Source organism: Nanorana parkeri, unplaced genomic scaffold (genome assembly GCF_000935625.1).
Source record: "Nanorana parkeri isolate BGI_ZX_2015 unplaced genomic scaffold, ASM93562v1 scaffold1181, whole genome shotgun sequence".
Lineage (NCBI taxonomy): Eukaryota > Metazoa > Chordata > Amphibia > Anura > Dicroglossidae > Nanorana > Nanorana parkeri.
The window spans coordinates 70473-89104 of record NW_017307449.1 but is presented as its reverse complement, the minus strand read 5'-3'; the positions used below and the strand labels follow the sequence as shown (position 1 = coordinate 89104).

Genomic DNA, 18632 nt, shown 5'->3' with positions numbered 1-18632 from the left:
TATATCTACCTATAATAAAAAAAATACATAATACTTTCCTATGTTTCTGTGGTCAGACATGTGGAGATTGCACCTTAAAAGGTCACATAGCTTCTCCTGTCCTGTCTTTTGAGTTTTTAACAAATTAAAAAAAATGCATTGAGCTGTCAAGTTGAAGTGTTCTCCTTTTAGCACAATACTGCAGGAGGCCATGAGCAGCTTCAGGGATATTTTGCTTTACAGTAATTCTAATTTTTAATTGTGTTTTATTTTTATTAGGGGACATACCACCCACAAGATGGATCATGAACTTTGATAAAGACCTTTTAGATGGTCTTGTCCTAGCAGCTCAGGTGGCAGCCTATTGTCCATATCTTGTGAGTACCAGTTTGTTTCTTATGAGTCTGGTAATCCCTTCACATTTAAATGAAAAAAATCCTTATACTTCTTTGCAGGTTTCCTCTCATTTCATAGACATGTATACCAGTCCAGGGTCTTCAGAGCAATGCCTTCACAACTGCCTGATCCTGATGAATTCTTTCCGAACAATCAATCTTAACATTGACATACAGGTGGAAAACAATTTACTTTATAAACGTGTTTAACAAAAAATGCATTACTTTGTACACTGTCCTTAAACACAGAAGAATGAATTTCATTTTCACACTCAAGGCCCATTCACCCACTCTCAGTTTCTCACACTCAAGGCCCATTCACACCTCGGTGTCTTGGTGTGTTGTGGTAACGCGTGCATGTAAAACTGCTTTTTTTGTGCATTAATGTGTTGCATTGGGGCACCCTATTCAAACGAATGGGCTGACAATGCACTAAAATATCCAAAAAATGAGACATGTACCATTTTCTTGAAAGGCAGCACACCACAATGCACAGTTGTGCATTGCCATGTGTTGTGTTGTGCTTCAAAGTATGTGCATCGGAAATGCATTGCAAGTGTGTTGAAATGTCATTCAAAATTATTGGCACAATTGACATATTGTGCTAATGGGCGTTAATGCACACATTATCGCATTGCATTGCAAACGTGTGATTTGCCTGTGAAAGATATACAATCCTGATTTCAGATGGATGCATTGATCCCTTGCACACCCTATGTGAACAGCATTTAAAGTTTAGCCACTCATTACATAAGAGACAGCTAACTTTATGCAGACACATAAGCAAGGGACACTGAATCTTTATTGGATATTGTTGAGCTGGATGTATTTGTTGTGTCCACTGGCGGAACTACCAGGGTCGCACCGGTTGTGATCGCGACCGGGCCCTGGTGTTCCGCCTGTTTTGGGGACCCAGAGAGGAAGAAGAGGGCCCACACACAATCATCCTGATTGTGTGCGGCCTGGCCTGCTATGCCCGATGCATAGCCTCGGGCACTTGCCTGCCCGACGCTATGCATCAGCCTGCTCTGACGGACCAAAGCTTGTCCGAGCAGAGCAGTGAGTGGGAGGGGTCATCGGCGCCAGTGCCAAAGCTGTGGGAGGGCAGGGGTAGCATGTGCCGCATCAGGAGGGGTGGTGGGGGGGGAAATTTAGCTCTCTGTAGGCATTGCCAGGGCCAGCTCTGCACCTGAGGGCCCCGGGAAGGAGGGGGAGGGGTCTAGGAGCGGTGTCAGGCAGAGAGCAGAGGGGGAGAGAGAGGACTGACCTGGACACAGAGGGTGGGTGAGCTGTCAGCAGCCCAGCCCTGCACTCTATCACCTGAGACCCTGGTGAGACCACCTGTATCCCTGGTGAGACCGTCCGCAGCCTTGGTGAGACCGTCCGTATCCGTGGTGAGACCGCTCGCATCCCTAGTGAGACCGCCCGCAGCCCTGGTGAGAACGCTCATGCCCCCATATTAACCACTATGGGAAAGAGCTGCTGAGTGGCTGCCTACTGGGAGCTGTATTCCCAGGAGGCAATGTCGGCACCTTGGTGGTTAACGTGCTTCCCCAAGTAGTGGATTGCCAGGGCTCAGTCACAACTGCGGGTGCCTGGACAGGAGGAAGAGGGCCCTGTTAACTGCCTTGGCTCCCAGCATGCAGCAGGTCAACTCTACGCAGCTCCTTCCCATGGCGGTGGGGGGTTAGAGGGGGGGCTTCATGGTTTCTTGCACCGGGGCCCTGAAGTTTCTAGTTACGCCTCTGGTTGTTTCTCTGATACCAAAATGTACATCTAAAAAATATAATTTCTAACTGGTAGTTTCTATATTAATAAAATAATGCTGTCCTTGTGGGTTTTTTCTAGCTTGAGTTTTATTTTATTTATATTTATTTTTTAAGCTAGAACATATATAGTAACTACTTGTGCCCTCCGACCCCAAGTATGAATTATAAAACAAAGCAATCCCTTCCAGCCCCTTGAACTAATGGGGTTGGTTTACTAAAGGAATATAGACTGCTGACTTAGCTTAGCGAATAATGTGAAGCTGTGTTTACTGTGATTACCCAATCATGTGTAAGGGAAATGCAACGAACAGGATATTTCTTGTGTGTTTTATAATAATTAAAATGAGCACAAGGGTATCATCATGCACTAAACATTGTAACATTTACTTTGATAAGTTAATAGTCTCTATTCCTTTAGCAAATTTACCCAGCTGTCTAAAAATTTGCTACCCACCTTGCAGTAAGTACTCAGACAGCTGGAAACATATCTTATGCTGGGCTGACATAAGCAACATTAAATGCAGTTAAACGCTACATGTAACACCTGAGCTCCTGGCTGGGCACCAATGAAGTAATCTGCTTTCAATTTATATTGTTTCTGAATGAATGTTTAGGCTACTGACCTATGTGACCCAAATCCAGTGATGATGCTAATGTTGTGTGTGTACCTGCATGAAAAACTGCCGCTTTATGTGCCTAAAAAGACTATAACATTTGATGGACCGCTTCACCAAATTATTCCACGCCAGGTAACCAATAGCACATATATAATATGTTAACTTGTCATGTTTTTACTTTTATGTTGTTTCTATATTCCATAGATATAATTTAAAATAACATCACTATATATACAGTGCGTGTGTGTATATGTATATATATATATATATATTACAGATGAACAACACTTCCTGAGCCTACACAAACCATTGTATTCTATTTTAATATTATGTCATTTTCTATCTAGTCATCAGGTACAGCTCCATTCTCCTTTTTAACGTAATTATCATGATTACTTTTCAGCTGTGCTGAGAGAAGCCATAGTGTACGTGACAAGTCATTTGGTCCCTTTGTGGCTGGACGTACAGTGTACGTCTCCCGTCACGAAGGGGTTAAAGAACTACAATGGGTCATAAGAGCAGTGATAAATCATGGCCAAATATGAAATAGTATATGGAAACGGGAAATAGTGAACACTCTGTGGTATATGCATGTTAAAGAGGATGTAAGCCATTAAAAGGTCTATGGAACAGAGTCACCAGATCTTTACCAGAACAACCTGCAAGGTTGCAGTCCTCAGGTACACTTGTGCTTATGGCAGATGACCAGGGGTTACAACCAGAGCATGGTCCAAAGTTGACAGGCATATTTAGAAACAGGGATGGCCAAAGGTCAAGACAGGCTGATCAGTCACTCTCGATCTCTGCTCCCAGTGAAGAACAGTAACTGTCCGTTAGACTCTGCTCACACCTAGGCATTTTGTCACTCAAAAGTAAGCACAACAAAACACTCAAGACAAGGAATCCTATTTGCCTGTCTTGAGTGTGACAAAACACTTAAGACAAGGTATCCTATTCATTTCTATATACCCTGTTCACGTTTGATTGTTTTGTCACAAGCAGAAAAATGGCGGTCGCTGGAAAAAAATACACAAGCTACTTATTGGCAGATTACAGCGCTTTTTGGTCCCATAGACTTCAGTGGGAAACTTTGTGCGACAAAACGCTCAGGTGTGAACAGAGCCTTACCACCCTCCCTTCTCTGCTTCTTCAGTGCTGGCTGAAGCTATAGACTGTGCAGGGAGGGGGAGCAGCTAACTCTGGATTGTTGGGATCCCTCTCGACTATTGTTATTGACTGACTACTGCTTTCAACAGACTATGGGTCACAGGAGTATATTAATAAATGTACTTCTACGATCCAAAGCCAAAAATAAAGATAAAAAAGTATATTAAAAAATGTATAGCCAAAAAAAGCTTTACTTTTAACCATAGTGATCTCAGAATCCTTTATCATTTAAATGGTAATTTTTAAAACAGACTTTTAGATTGTAAGCCCTCAGGGGCAGGGCCCTCCTTACCATCATGTCTTCAATTGTATTGTGATTGTAATGTCTGCCCTATTTTGTAAAGCGCAGCGCAAACTGTTGGCGCTATAGAAATCCTTTATAATAATAATAATCTACATAAATTAAAATTATGTAAAACAGTATAAGCACTTATAAACTTAAAAAAAACTACCAACACAAATTGACCCAAAACTGCTGCACTTTACCTTTGAACTTGTTCTAATAACAGTTAAATGAGAACTATGGGGTAAGTGTTTTTCCGCATAGTTCTCCTAAGGGTCAAGGGAGGGCGTAAACTAGCGTCCTCCCGTGACCAAAGCTCAGTATATCGCGAGCTACAGCACGCGGTATACTGAGACCCTCGCAGCCGGGACAGATCCCGACATTATTATCGAGATCTATCCAGCTGCATGAGTGACAGCTGACTCTGCCTATCTAGAGGCAGAGCCAGCTGTGCCCTCCCCCATCCGTTCTGCCATTCAGCGCTGGAGGATCGGAGCGGGGAGGGGGGAATCCCTGCAGGGAGCTGTGTGTGACTGTCACATCTCTGTGCAGGAAGATGATCGAGAAGTGAGCGAGCGACGGTATGTATTCTCTCACTTCCCGATCTATTGAGCCGAGTGTGACTGTTTCATTGTCACACATTGGCTCGAACTATTCAGTGAAAATCACTCAACTCATAGTTCTCCTTTAATGGATGTGGAATCTTTCTTTATCATTTTCTTTGATGGAAAGTTGGACCTAAGCACAGAACTTTGGTAGTAGCAGTAATAGACTCCTGTACAGCAAAAAGTAGTGGATATCATTTTTTTCTGACTGGTATAAGGAAGCTGTGGTGTTGGATGCAGAGCAAAGTATTTATTCATGTTCTTTATAACCTCTCACTTCTTCCTGCATATCAAAGCTTATTCCTATGCCTCCTGTTCTGCTGAAACAGCAGATATTGTATGCAAAGGAAAATGACTAGATGTTTTCACTAAAATCACAATGTTGTCTCTTTTGTCTGTATCTCAATAAAAAGAAGTATAAAATGATTCATTTGAGGTGTTCATGCTGGGGGCGTGTTCACTGCTTTGGTCTCCTTTGTAAAGTGTTCTGAGTTCATTGGTTTCTCTGCAAATCAATTAATGAAATGAAACAATCACACATCTTATTAGTTTTATGCAGATTCCAGCAAACTGTGTATAGTTTTTAAAACAAATAATAATAGAGCTATAAGATATCAGTTCTTAAAAAAAGATTATATACTTTAATAAATATCTGTTGATTTGGTTTTACACTGCCGTGATTGACTGCAATGTTCCTTATTGCTGGTATTCAATGACAGTTTGCTATTATTACAGTACCTATACACAGCTGCTGATCAATAGTCTAACCTTTGTGATTTTATGTTGCTGGAACAGGTCCGTCTGAAAAATCCAAGCAGCAGACCACTAGTGTACAATGCTACAGTTGTAGGTCGAGAGTCAGCTGATTTCTCATTGCCTAAAGGAAACACAATAACGATTGCCCCAAAGTAAGTAACCTTTTTATTGTCTTTATTAGAAGTGACAGCTCAGACAGCTCACACTCACTGTATAGAAATGTAGCATATCCAATATAAACAATGCAAATTATTATTTTTTACCAGGGTAAATCTACTTGTTTACATAATGCAAATAGAGCAAACATATGCTGCAGCTTGACATGCCTCTTTTTTACCATGCCGGTGGCGGTCTTTCTAGAAATTAATGTTATCATTAGTCATGTTTTTGCCAGCATCTGTTGTAAACAAATACTTAAGGAAGCATTATTTTAAATCTATCTTTATGTCTGAATGTATGTACCTATGTGGCTTTTCTGTAGTAACATTGTCTTGTCGGTGCCTGGCTGGTTTGCTTTGATATTCAACTGTAATGACCTTCATTCGAGGACACTGTGACATTACTGAGCAGTTCCTGTTAGTACATGCTGCATATTATGAAACTAACAGATATTAAAAGATGTAATCTGACATTGGCTGCACATAGCCGAGCATCACCCTTGACCCTGTTACTGTACTCCTTGGTGCTCCACAAAGCATAACCTATGACCTCCTTCCCAGCTCCGGCATTCTAGACTTTGTTCTTATTGCTCCCAAGAAAGGGCTTACAGAATAAGCACTTAAATCAACACATAATAAAGCACAAGTGCAAACACTGAACAAATTCAGCATTCTAGAAAATGCTGAAAACCAAATGCATATTGGTGGTTTTACACTATAAAATCTTTGGTTTAAAAAAAAAAATCCTATATTTTATCATGGCAGAGTTCTTTAGTACTTTAAATACCTGTTAATATCAGTTTTGTTTTCGTTTCTGAAAATTGAGAGGGCTGTTAATATGCAACATAACTGACTTCCCATAGCAGTCAACTCGATCAATTTATCTGTTTGCATGTTGTAAAGGGAAGCTGACAGGCAGAAATATATGAACTATACATTGTGATATCAATGGGAAACCTAGACCAAAATACAGTGTTTAAACCCATGATTTGCATATGATTGTTCCTGGTCAGTGACACATTGGGTAGAAAAGCATGTATAAGAGTAACAATCTTTGGAGCTTGCTTCTTTAAAAACAAATCACCAATGACAACTCAGTATTCATATTTTTTAACCAGCTTGAGAGTTAGCAGGTACCATTCTGTGTCCGTGTCATTAACAGCTATGACATACTCAGCAGGCTGAAAAGATGCCATACAAAGATCTTGGTGTATTTCTTCTTCCTGTGAATATATATTATGATCTCGTTGGGCATCACTCAGCACACTCCCCATATACTAAAACTGAGTGGTTTAGCATGTAGACAAGTGTGAATGAGCCCTAAGTGTTTTTCACAGAAAGGCTTATTGTTGTCTGAAAGTGTATTAAGCCATTCAGTTCAGTTCCAATTTTGCACTGCCAAATTTGAACATGAAGATGACTGTATGAGTTTAGCTAGTGATGCATCAGGATGGAAGTGGCCAGGTAAAGGGTATGGTTCATAGCTAGTTATTTACATTCAATTGGACTTATTCTGTAATGTTGATGATGTTTTCCAAGAATTAAAAGAAGCGGCTTGGATAAGCTGCAAAGCATTTTTAACATTACAGAATAAATACGGTGAAACATGACTAACTGCTACGAATTGTACCTTGACCTAGATATATGAGAACCTTCACAGACAGTATAGTGCAGACCTCTTCTTTCATGGTGCAGAGAAAGGTAATTTTGTGTGTGGTTCAAAGTGAAAGGCACACAGAAAACCCTTGCACTTCTACCTTGCATCTTTGGGCCCTGGAAACAAATGCTCCTATTTTTATGTTCACCTTGTGTGTTTGACTGAGTTGCTTGTGGTTACTCTGGTTCACTCCCACACTCCAAAAACAGACCGGTAAGCTAACTGGCTTCTTCCCAAAGCTGCCCCAGTGTGTGTACAAGTGTGGCGGGAACAATAAACTGTAAGCTCCTTTGAGGCAAGGACTTACAGTATATGAATGGTTCTGTGTAGTCTCTGAAGCCATGCATAATGTAATGGCAATATGCACAAATAGGGAATGAAGAACACAAATACACAAAATGACATTTACTGTGATACTGAATAACATGTATTTGTCATATTCATATACAGTAAACAGTCACCTTATGACCTTGAAATTCAAGATAAACTTAAATGATTTCTTTTTTTTGTGGTATTAAAAAGTCCTTTAATATTATAATGACTGAATTATTGATTATGTGAATTACTATTACTCTTTCATTTTATGTACTTACACCAACAGACTATAAATTTACTCTTACATGGTTGTCGGTAATGAATTTTGGATCAAACATAATATAATTTAAAATAACAGCTTGAGTTTTTGACAAGTTAATACCTTGCTTGTTTCGTTCTTTCTTTATGTTTCAGTGCCTTATCAGCACCTTGTAGTCTTGGAAGAAAACTCTTTCTGTACTTAACTGTCATTATAGAATGTCAGTGCTAATTTGGCAGAAGAAATAGAGGCGAAATGATTTGAACTGTTTGTGGTGCATGCAGAATTGCTGCACTGCACAGCCCTTTATTATAGTTAAATGCCTTTTGATGTACAGTATTTCCATTTGGTTTGTTTCCAAGGGGAAAGTAACAAAACATTTCAAATTGGTTCCAGTCTGGCACTAGGTTTTGTATTACAGGAATAGTGTTGCTGATTTTACCGTTTCATTCTAATTGATCTCGGTCTTTTCACCTAGTATGTTGATTGATGATAGGATGCAAGCCCATACATAATACGTATCAAAACATTTTACGTGCTTGTCTCCAAATGCTTGTACACAACATGTAAAGGTTATTTTGAATCATGGACAGCATCTGCATGCACAACCACTGTATAAGCAAGCATTGCTTCACATCCTAAAAGGTTATATTATAATGTCTGTAACTACCAAAATAAAAAGAAAATAAGAATGTGTAGTATAATGGGCCCCTTATTATACCCCATCAATTTGTTCATACACATTCTGCTCCATATTTTCTTATATAAAATTGAATTTAAAAAATCATAGCTACATGGTATATTATATGTTGTATTTGTACAATATTAGGACTGCAAAGAGTTTAAGGGGTAAAAGCACCAAAAAGTGATATTTCAGTTTTTGGCAGATGCTGGAGACTTAAACTATTTTTTCTTATAGGGATTTCAATAGTAAAAACCTTGCACTTGAGTGGGACTGGATTTGCACGCCTGCTGTGCCTATTATGAGTGGTTTCCTTTCTTTCTATATAATTTCTATTTATCACAAGAAATGCTAGAACAAAGGAGGGTGAAAACACACAAAACACCCAGGTGTAAAGGATTAAATTAGGAAATTATGACGGGGATGTCTCCCTGGTGGAGTAACCGAGACATATAAGAAACCAGGTGCTTACTCAGTCCATGCTCCTTCTGTAACCCAATTATTTATTTTGAATTGAAAGACCCTTTAAAGTCTATCTGAACCCAAAAACAAACATTTAATATATTGCAGCTTACCAACTCTTAGATCTTTTAGCTACATTTTTTTTTAGGCTTTCCCTTTAATTTTCACAAGGCAATCCTGCCAGTAAGTCTGTTATCATTCAACTTCCTTTGAAAGACCAAATTGCCCAGGAATAGGAATAGGTTCAGGTTTGGACCAAACGTGGTCTGAACCTATACTTCTCTGAACCTGGAAAGAAGGCCCTTTCACTGCCGCCTAATCAGCTACAGCAGTAGAATTCCCCGCCTGCAGCTGTTGTAAGCAAAGGGGTGGGATGCTGTGACATCATTGACCTTATACAGACACATAGAAATATTTGGTCAATGACATTGACCTAATATGGCCATGTGTCTATGTAAAGTCAATGATGTCAGCACAAGAATCCCAACACTTTGTTTATGTTCAGCTGCAGGGAAGGGAATGCCCGGCCCACAGCTGATTGGGCAGGTCGCCTTATGTCTCTTCCGGGTTTGGAGGAGCTCGGGTTTAGGCTGAAACTGAGCTCATCCCTAATCAGCAATAGTGGCAGTTTGAAGGTCAAGATATGCCATTTAACACTCAGGGGTGCTTACAATGGCCAGCTTTTGTTTATGTAAAACCTTTATCCCACAGAAAAAAAACAAAAAACTGTCTCTGTAACCACTTAAAAAGTGTTATCTGGAGTTCAGCTTTAATTTGTATTGTATTAGTTTTTTTTGGAAGGGTAATATTAAGATCAATCTCACATACCAATAAGCCTGTCCCCTTTTCCATACACATGTTATCAAGACAAGGAGATTAGATTGTGGGAGAATTTAGTGTGTTTGGATTTACAATGTACAATGTATGTACTTTTTGTAGATAGAAACAGTCTTTAATATACACTGAGTGGCCAGATTATTTTGACCACCTGACGTTTGTAGGCAAATTAGCTATAATTTCACGCTGAAGTTGCTAGAGGGCCAGACCATTATAAATAGGGAAGCAGGTTGTTTAACACGACAGTAGAAGTGATTTTTTTTCTGAAGATATGGGTAAACAACGCGATTTTAACAGCCTTTGAACGTGGGATGATTGCTGGCGCTCGGAGCCATGGAGCGAGTATCATCAAAACAGCAGAATTTATTAAATGTTCAAGAGCAGCTGTTGTTAAAGTGTTTAGAGACTGGACTGTCAGACGAAAATCTGGGTCTGAACGTGCGAATTGTGGCCGTCAGTGACTAGTCAATGTTAGGGCAGAACGGAGAGGGGCAAGACTGGTACAAGACAACAGAAGGGCAACAGTGCAGTGTCAGATTCCTCGCATCACCTTTCAACATCTCGTTGAGTCACGAGGCGGCCCAACGAAGTCATCTCGTGGAGTCATCTCGTGGCCCAACGAAGTACTGATTGGATGGTCATAATAATCTGGCCACTCAGTGTATATTGTGGCTATGTAGTCGTGGCTTTATTTAATTTTATTGTGTGGGCAAGTTTACATGCTTTATAAAAAACACTGCACTTTTCACATCAGTCCCTTTCCCCAGTGGAGCATACAATATAATCCTCTGGTACCCAACCTGTTGTCCCAAAGGCCAAATGTTGCCCTTTTGGTACTTGCTGAGTGGACTTTCGCAGACCCCAGCAGTCAGTATTAGTTAGTGGGAGCTTTATTTATCCTTTGGCTATAGTAGCAGTTATCTTTATCAGTCTAAGTCCCCAGTCCCTCGCTGTCTCCGGCAGAATGCCCCAAGAGTGGCAATTTCCAGGCACTCTTGGGGCATGTCCAAAATCATTGAGTGTCTTCAGTTTGTGACAGTCATCTGTAGCATTATTTGTGTCCCTTTGGTGCTGTCAAGGACTGCAGTCAAGGCACCCCCCATTTATAAGCTAAAAAACACTGATCTAATGTCTTTAACACAGTTATATGTACATGCATCAAACACAACAGCAACTGGACCATCCAGCAAAAACTAATGACAAATTATAAATTAATATCACTGGGCATTGTCTAAAAATGACAATTTGCCCTCTAGTGTCTAATATGTGACAAATGACTTCTTAGCCTCACCGACTTGTGCTGGCATGCTGCAGAATCCCATCTAGTGTTTTTTTTGTGCAGTATCCTTTGTTTAACATTCTTGTGCCTATATTATTGATGTATTATTTTGTGTCTCTATCTGTTTGTTTAACTAGTGGTTTTGTGTCAGAATCTGCCTTTGTTTAACATTGTTTGCGCCTGTATTCTCTTGACATGTAGCATTTTTGTGCCCTTATCTCTCTCCTCAAAGCTCTGCCTTTTGTACCTGTATCCCTTTGGCATATCGTGTTTTCTTGCCTGGGTCTACCTAGTTTCAAGTGTTTTTTGTCCTTTTTCTTGTGGCATCAAGTAGATTTTGTACATGTGTGCATTAGCGCAGAGTGCATGTATAGCAAATGTCTGCATTCATCATACTAATTGGTGATTTAGTGTGAAGTGCTTTCTGTGTTTTCCACTCAAATCTCAAGTGCTGAAGTAATTTTGCTGCAAGTAAAACTGAAGCAGAGTGTCAAATTAAGTAATGTTAACAATGAAAAGAATGCATTCTTCCTGACACAACTGCTTTAAGGATATAATTGGATAAGTATTGGGTACATTAGCTGGTGTGTAGCTGGGCCTGTATACAAATGTGAATTCTGAGAACCACCAAACTTTTTTATACACTAGCACAATATATTTTAATGTCCAAATTATGGTCTAGAGTAGCACACAGTATGAGCCTGAGACACATTATCAGCAAGAGTTTGGCCACCTCTTGCAGTTTGTTGCAGTGCATGATACATACTTGCTGTACTGTGTGTGTACAGCTCTTGCTCTTTATTTTGCTGTAGGACTGAAAGAGGCACAATTTTAATGGTGGACCTCAGAACCAGGACTCACTACACGTGCACGAAAACATATAGAGGGGAATTTATCAAGGTTGGAGCAGACAAAAACTGTAGCAGATGTGCATGGCAACCAATCAGCTTCTCTCTTTCATTTTCAAAGCCTAACTGAATAAGCTGAAGAGAGAAGCTGATTGATTACTATGATATTGATTACTTTCAGAAAAAAATCACTTCTACTGTCGTGGTAAACAACCTGCTTCCCTATTTATAATGGTCTGGCCCTCTAGCAACTTCAGCGCAAAATTATAGCTAAATTGCCTACAAACGTCAGGTGGTCATAATAATCTGGCCACTCAGTGTATACTATATACTATGCTATCTGTTCCAATTTTTATCAATTCCCCATAGTTTTCAACTATGGGTTATCAGACTGAGACATTGCTGTTAATTAGTGATGAGCAAATCGGCTGAAGTTTGATTTGAAGGAAGTTTGGCAAATTCAGCAAAAAATCTGCGTAATCCAATATAGTGCTGAACCCCATTGAAATCTATGGGAGTCAAATCTTGTTTTTGTTGTTTTGTTTTGTTTTTCTGGCCAGTTTACAAGCCTCGGTTAAATAAGGGCATGGGTAACTGGGAACTGCCATGGGGAACATGTACCAATGCAAAGAGGAAAAAAAAATGTTCATCAGCAAGAGGATTTTGCTAATGCAGCTTAAAGGACAACATTAAAAGTACATCAATCCTTTAAGGCAGAACTCCAGGGTTTTTTTTATTAACCTCTTGCTACCCCCGTGCTGCTTGTTTGTGTGTTAAAAAAAGAATGACTTACTCACCCAAAGCTCCAAGCTGGCTTCTTCTTAGACCGGTCTCTGGAATGTCTCTCTCCCTCCTCTGCATTTGTCTAAGGTCCAGTAATTCATCATGTCTATACACTGTGCATAAATGCGAGGGTGGTGAGGAACATTCCAATGTGCTGCAGAGGAGGGGGCAGGCTGGAGGGACCATCATGACAGTTGGCCAGCTCGGAGCTTTGGGTGAGTATGTCTTTGTAATTTTAACACCTATAGGGTAGCCCCACTGCAAGGGTTAATACAAAATCCTGGGCTTCTTCTTTAAATAACATACTTGGGAGATGCCTTAAACTTGCAAAGTTGCACAAAAGTATGATGTACTCATGCACCCTCACTCAATGACAGATCCTTGCTGGCTTGTTTGTAAATATACAGGCTGGGAATTCTGGGTGATGTCATTGATCAAATATGGTTATGACCATATTTGATCAATAACTTCACCCGGGTTCCCAGACTCGGTTGTTTACATTCCAGCAGCACCGGTAAGCTGTAATTTGCAACAGGAGCAGTGATGGGGCATTTGTGTTCTCAGGTGTCACTCATTGTGGTTGGAGCTGGATCTACATCACTGGATGATGTGATTGGCATTTGATCTCATGGGACATAATTTTTTTATTTTGGGGGGATTTTGATCAATTACTTCTTTTCACATGATCTATTTTAATTACTTTTCAGATATCTGGAGACCCCCTTTTCGAATGGCGGCTTTCAGATTCTAATATACAACAACTGGGGACCGCCACATCCCTTTTGTAGAACAGGATGTGGGGATGAACACGGGAACATGTTGCCTTGTAAATGTGGAAGGCTTAACTGCTCCCCCTTGCAAATTCCTGATGCTGAAGGCATGTAACCTAGTATGGTTTAGGATGGGGGAATACTCCTGCTCCCCCCCTTTCTTGGACAGCCGGGCTGCATGCCTGGACAAAGGTCTGGTATAGATTTTAAGGGCAGCACCACACTGTTTGTTTGTTTTTTTACTTAAAGGGGCAGTACATACTGTTTACAAAAATATTGTCATTATGCAGACAAGGGCCTCATCCCCATAATTAATGCACTAAGGGGATGTGGGTGTCTGTGCGGGGGGGCTTAGTAGAACCTGTAGGCTCCCTTCAGAATAAAGGGACCCCCAGATATCCTGCTTCCCTACCCACATGAAGGAGTTAGGTTAAAACATCCCTTTATCAAATCTCGCACCAAAAAAAAATCTCATGATGAAAAGCCAACATTAATTACATAATTCAGCAATGTAGATCCAGTGTCAATCATGATGAGGGATGCTTGACGACCCACTGACACAACAATGCTGCCATGGCACTTCTACCTTAGGGTTGAAAATGGCAGTCACACAATTAATTATGTCACTGCTGAAATGTAAACAACAGTGTCAGGGAACTAGGGTGTTGTCATGAACAAATTCTCTTATGAGCATATTTGGTCAATGACATAATTTGGGATACTTGCTGGTTCGTTTACAATCTGAAACAAGCTGGCAGGAATCTGTCATTTAGAGGCAGGAGTAATACTGCCACTAAATGACAGGCGTCCAGCCACAGGTGCAGGGGGGCGAACTGGCCAAATCGGTTCCCTAACCCAAAGCTCATCTCTAGTGGTGAGTATGTGCTTGCCAACGATAAGATTACCTTATGTTTTCCTTTTAAATTTATCAAAAGAACAAATCATGTACTGCTTTACAAGGTAACAGTCACGCATGTCACTTCTTTTCTCAAAAGAATCCTAAGCTCAGAATAGTAGCGAGAAAGGATAAGAAATCCATTTACGATTTTAGTGATTATTCATGACATTCTTGTACATTAAGCAATAAATGAAAATAGCAAAGCTTCTTCATGTAGAGGCTACAAACTTGAATGCTTTTAAGACTTCCTTCCGCCTCTTTTAATGTTTATCTCTCATGGGACTGAGCTCATCAATGCAATTCTGCTGAAACAGTAATGACTTTTCGAGCTCTATAGCTTGCCTTATACCAATTTCTGCAAGCCAAGAAGACTTTGTAAAGTAGGATAAAATTACGGCACCTCTTCTGGAAATTAAGAAATTAATTTATGACATGTCTGTATGTTTCTATATTGCACATGTGTGCCAAACATAAACAAATGTGATATTTGACATAAAATTAATCTTGTAGTAGCTTACAGTATTTTCCATATGTTTCTCATGCACATGTAAGTCTCAGGTAACAGCTGTGCCTGATCCCTTAGTAGCTATGGTAGATTAATTACAGCTTCAAACAGAAGTATTATAATTATATGCCACCAAAACAGAGTCATGTTTAGCTGTGACACACATATAGTTATAACTGAGTATGTACATTTTATGTAAACTGAATGCTAACTGTTTAAAAGTGAAAGGAAAAGTTCAGATGTTTATAGAAAACCTGATATAGTTGCCATTAAACTTACAATTTACATAAATATAGACTACTGTGCAATACCTTTACATTTTTTGGGTAAGGAATTATAACCGTGAACTTCACACCATGCCTTTCAAGGGGATTTCCAGATTGCAATTTAGCTCTGTTCTAAAACAGTGCCAATCCCAGATTCAGAACATTATGAGGGTTATTCACAAAGCTAGCCGAAGGATCAGCCGTAGCTCTGGCTGATCCTTCGGCTGTACGGGCTATTCACTATAGCCCATACAGCTCCCGAAGCTGGCTGAGCAGCTCAGTCGAGTCGAAAGCATATGCTTCGGCTCGACTGAGCCGAGGTGAAACCCGAAGCAGGCCAAAAGGCCAGCCATTGGCCGGTTGAAAGCCTCACAACTGACAGCTGGGTGGAGCCAGCCATGATCTCACGGCTGGTTCCGGCCAGTTGCAATGGCAGATCAGCGTCCCCAGGTTACCTGGGGACGCTGAACTGTTATCACACAATGACAACTGGGCGGAGTCAGCGGTGATCTCACAGCTGGCTCCACCCACTTGCAATGACAGACCTGTCATTGCAACTGGTCGGAGCCAGGAGTGAGATCACCGCCGGCTCCACCAAGTTGTTATTCATTGGCTGGGACCTGCTAGAAAACTCTAGCAGGTCTCGGCCAATAGGAAACAGTAGGGTGGAGCTAGCTGTCACTGCTAGCTCCGCCCAACTGCTTCTATCTTTTTTTATGTGTTTTTTTCTTTATTCAATAATCTTTATTTTATTTTTATTTTTTTCAATGATCTTTATTGTTTGTTTTTTTGTTTTTAATCTTTTTTTTCCTTTTGTTTTGGAAATCTTTATATATTTTTTAGGAGTTATCATTTATTCACCTGTTTCACCCCTTCGTGACGGGAGACGTCCCGCCACAAAGGGACCAAATGACTTGTCGCATACACTGTACGTGACGAGTTATTTGCTGCATTAGAGGGCTGGTAACTGCTGAGAATCAGCGGTTACCATTCCTTAATGGATGCCTCTGTATAGAGGCATCCATTAATGAAAGGGCTAACCTTTTTCAGACACCTGATATCTTAATATCGAGTGTCTGAGAGTCAAAGCAGAGCGGGCAAACATGCCGGCAAAAGCCGGCATTCTGACAGCTCGTTTAGATCTAGAGATATCTCTTTCGATCGTATACTGGCTTTTTTTCCCTTTCACTTTCAGCAACAGATACATAATGTATCTATTCCTGAAGAGAAGAATGTTTCAGTTTTCTGATCGTTGTTGGAACGATCACAAAACCTTTAGTGACAGCTGAATCCTGAAGTGCTGCAGGATCAGTGTCACTAACTTATTATTGGCTGTTCTGAAGTTTGAAACAGCCTAATAATAACCAAAAATGTATTAATTTATCAAGCAGTAATAGTGAGATTCATCCACAATGACTGCTTGATATAATTAAATAAATAAAACATTTTAAAGTTTTTAAAAAATAGTGAAAAGTGTAAAAAAAGAGAAATAGTGAAAAGTGTAAAGAAAAGAAAAGTGTAAAAAAAATAAAAATAAAAGGACAAATAAATGAATGTATTTATTGCATTTTTTTAAGCTGTGCTGGTTTTGTAAAAAATACTACAAATCAAAACTGGGAAAAAGGGTTTTTTTAAATTGTTTTTTCCTCTTTTTTTATATTTTATTTGTCCTAAGTGAGGCGTTAGACACACATATGTGATATAAATATGTAGCCCTATCTGTCCTCTAAAAAACAATATATAATATGTGTGGGTGCAGTTTGTAAGAAAGTATATTACTGACGTGGAAGAATCACACAGCAAAAATGTGAAAAGTGTGTCAGTCATTTACGAACAGAAACTAAAAACAAACTCAATCATGAAGGGGTTAAACATTTTTTTCTACTTTTCTTTTTTTTCTACTGTTTGCACTTATTTTCTATTCTGCTCTGTACCACGGAGGTACTGAGCAGAATAGCCACTATGAGAATAGGCCGAACGGCAGCGAGTAGCCTGCTGTAGGTTCAGCTGAGTCGATCCAGATGTTGGCCGAACCGAAGCCAGCCGATGTACGGCTGATTTCAGCTGATTTCAGTCGGTGTACGGCTGAAAACAGCTGTACAAGCCCTATGATAAGCCACTGTAAGCAAGCAAGCCTCACTTCACTTTGGGTTGGTTATTCACTCGGCTGCCTTTGGCAGCTTTGTGAATAACCCTCTATGTGGTATCCAATAAGCTTGTGGAGTTTCACAAATATCTGCAAATGCTTTAATTGTTCTCACAAGGAAACTCAGCATTTTTTAAAATTCCATAGATAGGCTGCCCATGTCTTTCAAACTTATAATAGGCATTAGAAATTGCCATATCTATTTGCACCCTATGCAATCCTTCAGTTCTATAGATGCTTCTGTGACCAGTGCTTGATTAAACAATGTTCAGAAATGAATATACATAAAAATAATGCTATTATTGTGCTTTGTTAACAAAGCAGTAATGTAAAACTTTCTATATGTTTATAGTTTATTCCTTAATAGCCTACTTGGCAGCCGTTTCTAATCCCTTAGGACAGCTTTGATATATTAATGAAGCAATCAAACGGGTGTATAAGAAACATACCAGAAAACAGTCTTGTATGCAAAGCAAAGAAATCATCTAATTCAGTCCTAATTAGCATTATGCATATTATACATATTGTTCAAATAGTACTCTGACATAAAAAATAATTCCATTATAATTACTTGATAGTTCATATAAACTCAGGAATAGCTTCTAGCTGTGTAATATTTTATGGTTGCTATGCACTTGTATAAACAAAGTTATTATGCTTTTCATGGATTCATGATTTGACATATGTTGTGTTTATTTCTGTTCAACTGATTTACTCCTAGGTAGCCAATAATATTTAGGAATTTTAGCTTGCTTACATTGGCTTATCTTTAAACCAGCCTGTAACCTACTGTATATGACCCTCTCAGTCTGATTAGCTACAATATAAGGTACTGTTGCACCAACAACCTAAAGATTTCTGACATCAAAAGTACAATAAATACAATTATTTATGATCTTGATGGTTTATCAACCAATTGTCCTTCTAGCTGGTTAAAAAAACTATAGCCATCCAACAAGAATTTACTAAAGCAATGAAACGGGCATGGGTACTTATTGTTCCTATTAGGGATGTCTGGTTTGCCCAAGAAAGGAGTGTACACAAATAACATGTAGAGCCTAATGTATACATTGTGCTTGCTACAGTATTTAGCACAGCAAATGGATTACCAGTGCCAGATAATGTGGCAGAGAGATGTAGCTAAAGCTACCTATTTAATATGACTTGCTAAACAAAAGAGGAGGTGCATTCTTGCC

The 18632-nt window shown here is 39.7% G+C and overlaps 1 protein-coding gene across 1 annotated transcript in view; it reads left to right on the top strand.

Annotated features, from left to right (window-relative positions):
* LOC108796841 (cilia- and flagella-associated protein 47-like) overlaps window positions 1-18632 on the top strand; it is a 208738-nt gene that overhangs the window by 133401 nt on the left and 56705 nt on the right. Inside the window, 4 exon segments of the mRNA XM_018568382.1 lie at window positions 259-356; window positions 435-551; window positions 2758-2892; window positions 5611-5723. Of these exon segments, the coding sequence (XP_018423884.1) occupies window positions 259-356; window positions 435-551; window positions 2758-2892; window positions 5611-5723 (463 nt within the window).